The 7,810-nt window shown below is 38.2% G+C and overlaps 1 protein-coding gene and 1 long non-coding RNA gene across 3 annotated transcripts in view; both read right to left on the bottom strand.

The window, feature by feature from the left end:
• Nucleotides 1-2,163: 2,163 nt before the first annotated feature.
• LOC110676070 lies at nucleotides 2,164-3,196 on the bottom strand. The gene is made up of 2 exons (XR_002500044.1): nucleotides 3,013-3,196; nucleotides 2,164-2,956 (listed from the first exon to the last, which is right to left on the bottom strand). It is a non-coding gene; the product is annotated as an uncharacterized LOC110676070 (long non-coding RNA).
• Nucleotides 3,197-5,745: 2,549 nt separating this feature from the next.
• The window catches only part of LOC5565834, a 29,646-nt gene continuing 27,581 nt past the window's right edge, over nucleotides 5,746-7,810 (bottom strand). The window contains exon 4 of one of the 2 annotated variants that reach the window (XM_021847951.1): nucleotides 5,746-6,132. In XM_021847951.1, the coding sequence (XP_021703643.1) occupies nucleotides 5,934-6,132 (199 nt within the window). In that variant the 3' untranslated portion in view covers nucleotides 5,746-5,933. The remainder of the gene's footprint in view (nucleotides 6,133-7,810) is intronic. The other variant, XM_021847952.1, reaches the window with a different exon arrangement.

Raw genomic sequence — 7,810 nt, 5'->3', positions numbered from 1 at the left:
ACAGCGTTCAGTAGCGCACCAGGATTTGGTTCTGGGAGGGGTTTGCAAATTTTAGAATTTTTTTGAGAAGATGATTTTTAACAACAAAAAAATCTAGTTGTATAATGTCTTATCTTTTGCATAGTAAAATTAACCGCTTTTCCTGCGTTGTTTCTTAAATATGTTCTCGAGTTTTTCAGCTATGACAATGGCTTTGAGAATAATGGAAGTCGAGGTTGGTGGTCTAATGGCTACCGCTTCTGCTTCATAAGCAGAAGGTCGTGGGTTCAATCCCAGGCCCGTCCATTTCCTCGTACTTTGTAGTTGTAACTTTCACTTGTTTCTATCTACCACTCTTAATATATCACAGTTGATGTGTATCTATCACAGTGCATAGCATTTGCTAGAACCCGAGACGGACAGAAATTAACCGTTTCCCTACACTTCCATTCGTTCATCATTATAGCATGCCTTCCTTTACGCCTGATACATAGGCAGTCTGCTAACCACACCAGCAAGCCTCTCTGTCACAAAAATTACCCCACCCTTTCTCCCTTCCTGCATTAACTGGTGTTGACGCAGTGGTATATACGGTCAACCGTGGGAGCCAGTTGAATGAGCCTTTGTACGTGCCATAAATTCTTTTGTTCTTTTGACTTTTACTGTGCGCCGTGTGTTGGTGCTGTCTCGCTCTCTCTGACGGACAACTTGAAAACACTGCGCACAGTAAAAGTCAAACGTTTTATAGCATGCATAGGCTCCATGGTCATCAATTCCTTCCCATTCCCCTCATGAGCCTGTGCATGCTATAAAACGTTTGACTTTTACTGTGCGCTCTGTTTTCAAGTTGCCTGTGAGAGAGAGCGAGACAGCACCAACACACGGCGCACAGTAAAAGTCATGAGAACAAAAGAATTTTGGTTTAATTCTACGAGTGGCGTGAGGTGACAATTGTCGGTGTCGTATAGCGAGGTGACAATTCTCGACTCGAGTGAAGTGACTCGCCGTGCAAATCAAATGGAGAGTCAGTTCACTCGAGTCGAGAATTGTCACCTCGCTATACGACACCGACAATTGTCACCTCACGCCACTCGTAGAATAAACCCATTTATGGCAAGTACAGAGGCTCATTGGTCTGCATTCTGACGTGGCAGGTACCATTGTTGCCTAAAAATAGAAGATCACGAGCACTTATACAATGAGGGTGCCTGAGGGCTTAAAGCCCAAGCAGAAAGTGAAGATGCATCGTGGCCAAAACTTAGATTATCAGAAGCACGGGTCTGGAGAGCTGAACAGCGGATCAGGCTGAGGGCTTGATCGATTGGTTACGATTGGTGGTTCTCTTGATTTGTGCTCTTGAGGGTTTGAGTTTATGCTTCGTCTCATCATCACTAGAAAAAACTTTTTTTTTTGTGTCGATGCTTAATTTTTTTTTTTTTTTTTGGTTTTGTTTGCACGCGATCTGAATACAATCGAGTTCACGTTTTCGTGTCGCCGGAATGATATTTTGCTTTTGTGAAATAAGCATGTTGATTAAAGTAGCTTACAGCTGCTCAATAAAATGGATGATCAATAAATCGATGGTGACACGGGAGACCGTGTTATTCTCCATATCTTTTGTCTCACTCTAACAATTATCATCAAAACTTTGTGGAAGCAAATCTAGAGTTTTTGTAAATCGATGAAGCTGAAAATTTATTGGGTTGTACACTACATACCTATATAGAATCATAGTGATACATTTTTCGCATCGATATATGGAGTGGTTCTTGGGATTTGCTTCTTGAAATGGGTAGGGTCCTCATTCATGAGAGGGTGATCCCCCAATAACATCACCCCTCTTCAATTTGACGAAGCGGATGACCTAGCAATAAACTCCCACTCCACTCGACGTATGCTGCAATCAGTATGAATATGTGTTTGTGAATCTGAATAATCAGTCGAACATCGTCCCGTAGATGGGCAACATCGAGCCCGAAACCGGTCGACATAAAAAGGTAATTTTTAATATCCTTTTTATTTGTAAGAACATTAAGTGTTGTGTTCCGTCTCGCGTCGCGTTTTTATGTGATCGTAGTGGAAGTTCTTACGTTAGCACACCCAAAAAATGGAATGTCACACTAACATACCTTCTTTTCCCGATGACCGTAAGGACGTGGCCGGCGCCATCATTTACTTTTTAACGTTTAGAGTTCCCGAAAGTGTACATTGCAGATGGGAAGCTACTCCCAAGCTACATCTCTTAATTCCTTGTGCAACTTCGATTATTCTGGTCAATCACGGAGTAGCAACTACGAATTGTACGGTGATCAATGCTTATGCTTATGCTTTATGAGAATGACAACTTTAAGAATAATGTCGAAGCGCAGAAATCATTGCCACTATTGCTGCAGTAGGTCAAAAGTAGATGAATTTCGCAAAATTCAACTGCCGGAAGAAGACTGATTGTCACATCTCACAGAATTCCGACAATCCAGACAACCGAGTCCAAAGGTCAAAAAAGAGTTTTGTTTCCATTGTGAAGAATCTTTGACCCAATATGTGATAATACTTTAGAATTTTCAATACGACATTAAACTTTGTTTTTGAACTACTTTGTAATCCGATTGGTTTACTATTGTGTAGGAGTTTTCTCAAAATAGGCCGAAACCAATACAACACCTTTTGCAACACATATTCTTTCTTTTATTTTATTTTAGTCATCACTTATTTTTTTTTACTTTTCGTCACTTTTTTTTTTTCACTTCACCACACAACTGCGACTGCTTTCCACTACAATAATCTCCAAACTGAAGTCGTTCGAGAGTCAGTGCTAGTTCCTTTGATCGTGCATGTTCGTTTTCTCTTCGTCCGTGCGAACGAACGTCGTCATCGTCATCATCAACTTCGGTGTCGTTTCGAGACGATCGGATGAATCGTCATCATATCGCGCGCACGACTTCGAATTCGTCTTGGCTTGATGATCCTAAATAATGCACTGATAGAAACAAAGCAATTATTTTGAATTGACAAGTTACTCAAATACATACTTACTAAACCATTATTTTATTTCTACTTCATATCATTACTACATATTGTAATGGCTACCACTTCTGCTACGCCTACGTTCATGTGGGAAGGTTAAGGGCTGATACAGTATCGGAAATATAAAATGCACCAAAACCGTTTTCCCATACAAAATGGTCAACTTCAGAGAGCTTTATCTCCGCCGTTTCTCAACCGATTCTTCTAATTTTTTCTGTGACGAACTACAAATTACCTCATTTTTTTAAAACTATCGAAAAAGTTGTGTGAAAACTATTGATTCAAAAGTTACAGACACGTTGAATTTTGACATAAACAATGCACCAAGACACAAAGTGTTGTAGCAGAAAAACTACGCGTCATATCCTTTCAGTGTCTTCAGCTCATATGGTCCTTATCACTCAATGAACAAATGCACTGAAGACACTGAAAGGATACGACGCGTAGTTTTTCTGCTACAACACTTTGTGTCTTGGTGCATTTTTTTCTGTCAAAATTTAACCTATCTGTAACTTTTGAATCAATAGTTTTCACACAACTTTTTCAATAGTTTTCGAAAATTGAGGTAATTTGTAGTTTGTCACAGAAAAAACAAGAAGAATCGGTTTAGGAACGGCGGAGATATAGCTCTCTGAAGTTGACCATTTTGTATGGGAAAACGGCTTTGGTGCATTTTATATGTCCGATACTGTATCAGCCCTTAACCTTCCCACATGAACGTAGGCGTAGACGCGTCTACTGTGGGAGCCAGTTTAATGCATAATCAATTTCTCCCCCTTCCCCTCATTGGTCTGCATTGTGACGTGGTAGGCGCCATTATCGCCTAAAAATAGAAGATCACCAACACTTATACACTGAACTGAGAGTGCCTGTTAGTCCCAAGTAGTCATCTGGTTGGTTCCTTGTGTAAGTGCAGCTGATCTGGCGATACTGGAGTAGCAACCACGGGCGGCCAATCAAGCTCAAGCTCGATTGATTTACTATTGTAGTGGACGTCCATTTTTCTAATGCGTCCATTTTTCTGATGGACAAATCCGAGTCACATTTTCCAATGTTTCTTGAATGGACGGACACCCTCATGATTTATCCATAAAATAGAATGTAATTTATGATCCACACCAACAAATGGGCTTATTCTACGAGTGGTATGAGGTGAGATTTGTCTAGCTCGTATTGCGAGGTTACAATTCTCGACTCGACTGAATTGATTCGCCGTGTGAATCAAATGGAGACTTACTCAGACCGACAATTCTCACCTCACGCCACTCGCAGAACAAACCCAAATGTAAACGAACAGTTTCCACAGTATCGCCATAATTGGATTCTTATACATTCTTTGTGCCAATAATCACCATTGTGGATATAATACGATTTCCAACTTAAAACAGTGAATATGATTGCTCACCAGCAGGGTTGGGAAATCTTGAAATTCACTCTACTGTAGTTAAGCAAAGCAAAACGCAGTCAGCAAAGCCAGTGAAACTCATGCTTAACGCTGCTGTAGACGAAAAGCCTTGAAAATAGCAAAACACCCGTTGCTAAGGTCAACCCAGAATTACTGTAGAATTTATTAATTATTATTTTTCTTTAATAGGGAGACTGGCTCGTATCAAATTACTGTAAAAAAATGTTCTATTCTCCGCTGCATTTCCCGCATTTAGAGCCTTCAATGGTTCAGAAAATTCATGCACCCAGCATAGGCTACTAGATGAGATTTCTCGAACCTTTCTTCAAACCTACTACTATCACCATTACCAGCACTGCTCACCAGCTAAATCTATCTATCTATCTATCTATATAAATAAAAATTGAATGATGTTTGTATGTCACGAATTGGCTTGCGAACGGGATACCTGATTTTTAAAATTCTTTCACTGACTACTTGATGGCAAGACGAAGTTTGCCGGGACCACTAGTTTGTTATAATTATATTTCTCGCATACTCTGAGATAACGCCCTAAAAGCCATTGGTAGCCACGTGTGTATCTCGTTGTTTCTGAGCAAATGAAAGAATAAGCATCCAAACCAACATCACGGGCAGGTAGATAATGATCCTTACTTTCCCATAGCGTTGTTAAATAACATGGAAATCCATTCAAATGCTCAGAAACAACGAGCTACACACATGGTTACCAATGGCTTTTAGGGCGAGATCAGAAGTTATGCGAGATTTGTTCATACATTCATCGGTTGAGGTAGGTAGCTTTACTGGATGAAAGCCTAGATTCGCACCGGGTGTCCTTTAGCAAACTGCTGAAAAGGTGACATATGTGAATTTTGTAAACCACACGCCTAAAAATTGGACTATCACAAATGTTGGAAAGTGCAAAAAAAAGTGTGATAAAAGTGCACTTTTGCATCGTTTAGTCTCGACGTATTCGATGTACTTGTTCCTTGAACTACAAGGAATAAGTGCACCGAAGACACCATCATGATTCGACGTAACCCTGAGCTGCTATCACACTCTCAAGAAGCGTGCACACTTTTGTGGTGGTCCAACTTGGGGTGAAATCGACAATACGCAGCACTCGCTTTGTTGTGAAAGTGCTTAATATATCAAATCGCTTTTTCGGTTTTAAACCTGGGGTCAGAGCTTAGGACATAACGTCAGAAAGAAGAAAAAACCATGTTAATTTGCGCATGCTTAGAAGAAAAAACAATAGTGTTGATTTTTTTTAACTAAGAATATATATTTTATTGAAGCATAAAGTCATGTAAACATTATTACATTTTTTGATATGCAAAAATCTTAATCTATCAATAATATATCAAATTAAACTTAAATCTATCAAAAGCAAGAATACTAAAATGCTACAGTACAAGTAGAAAAAACACCATAACCTAATGCTTCGCCAAGCGAGTCAACGCCTTCAACCTTGCGGTTAGCACTAAAAACAACCTTATAACTCTGTGTTATAACTGTATGTATTCTACTTCTTTCCGAAACGTTTGCGCATGAAACGCACAATGAATGGCGTCGCGCCTAGAGTTATGCTAATTCTAACCGGTGCGAATACTTTATGGATTGCATATGCGATCACAAACGTGCTGGCGCCGGCGCCCGCTTTGCTGGCCAGTGCCGAGTCACCCCATCCGAAGCGCTCCAACAGGGCCACCATGTCTATTCCGCTGTAATGATAAAAAAAAAACAAAAAAAAATCAAATTTTGACGAGATCCATATATACTTTTTCAAATCGTCAGACGGGGCTACTTTCGAATCCGGGGGCTACCTTGGACATTCACGTTTCGGAATAAGTAAGATATGTAAATATCTTTGGAAGATCTACGACAGTAACTACCGACGGAATCGGTGGAAAATATCTGCAGGGAATCCTAGAACAGCACTTTAAATCCTTTGGAAATTATTGGATATAGTTGCATTGGATTTCTGAATTTTAAATAATTTATTTTACATATTCTTTAAAAATATCTGGACCAATTTCTAGAGTAATTTAAGGAAAGTCTGTGAGAAATATTTTCTGGACAGATGCCTGGAGGAGCTCATGGAAGTATTCTAGAAGAATTATCTGGAGAAATCACTAAAAGAATTCTTGAACTTTTCCCCGAGGAATTTGAGAAGTGATTCCTGGAGAATACTCGTGTAAGAACCGCTGAAGGTTTCTCTGAAGCCTCTGAAATTATGCACTAGGATTCACTGCAAGGATAAATAGTGAAATGATGATTTAAAAAAGGCTCTAAAAGAGACCTGCTACCAGTCCTGTATACTGCAAATTAGAAATTAATGATAGCATTTTTCGCTGAAACTTGTGTAATTTTTTCAGCTTTACAATTCTCCAAATAATGTTTATCACTGGAAAAAAGGTCCAAAATCATCACAGTGAATGATAATAATTATTATAAAGCAATGAAAGAAATAAAATTGTATTGATCGCATTGAAGTGTTCAATTTTCACTAAGGATATCCTAATTTTCACTTCATTAAGATGAAACATGGCCACAATGACCGGCTTGTGCCCCTGCTCACGTTTTCAAAGACACTAATCTGCAGAAATAATGAACGTACGAAGTCGATATCCTGATTTTAAACTTTTTGCTCGTGTAGGGTCAGGCGGGGCAAGATGAGCACCCTAAGGATAAGCGCGATTTAAGCCTACTTAAACGTAATTATTTTGGTAAAATTGGTAACCATCCTTATCTTTTACATTATTACTTTGACCTCCAACCATTAAAAGTTTTAAAAAGTGATAAATAGTTTTCCAAATAACACTTTAAAAAATAGCTTTTTTATCATCGGTCAAAAAAACTGCGGGGCAAGATGGGCACCCCCATAAAAAGATGCAATTTACTAAAGAAAACTATTATTATTCAATGCTTGCAATATCCCAAGATATTATCTTTAATATCTGATAATATTTATCTTCAACTAGCTTAGTTTTTAAAACTTTTATCAGAAAATAAATAACTTTTCATAAATTGCTAAGATTTTACTTAAAAAACGATTAAATTTGTTGTTTGTTTGTATATTTTTTAGAAAAATTGTTTTGTGCAAAGAAGATACCGTAAGTCAAGCTCACAGCTAAATGTGGTTCTATAATTTCACACTTTTACTTAATTTTGAACATGGTGCTCATCTTGCCCCAAGGGTGTAAATTTATTAATATAATCAAAACAATTGAAATATTTCTTAAATTTGATAAAAAGTTTTGCTCCTGATTATCTACAGAAGATTATTTTATAACTATACGGCCAAAAACGTATGAATTAATTTGCTTAGGCAACGAAAATATAACTTTTAAATGAACAAATCTTATATGAAAAGGTTAATTTTTGGACTTCTATGTATTT

The sequence above is a fragment of the Aedes aegypti genome, chromosome 2 (assembly GCF_002204515.2).
Source record: "Aedes aegypti strain LVP_AGWG chromosome 2, AaegL5.0 Primary Assembly, whole genome shotgun sequence".
Classification (NCBI taxonomy): Eukaryota; Metazoa; Arthropoda; class Insecta; order Diptera; family Culicidae; genus Aedes; species Aedes aegypti.
Note: the sequence above shows the minus strand (reverse complement) of the source record. Positions and strands in the feature narration are given on the sequence as shown.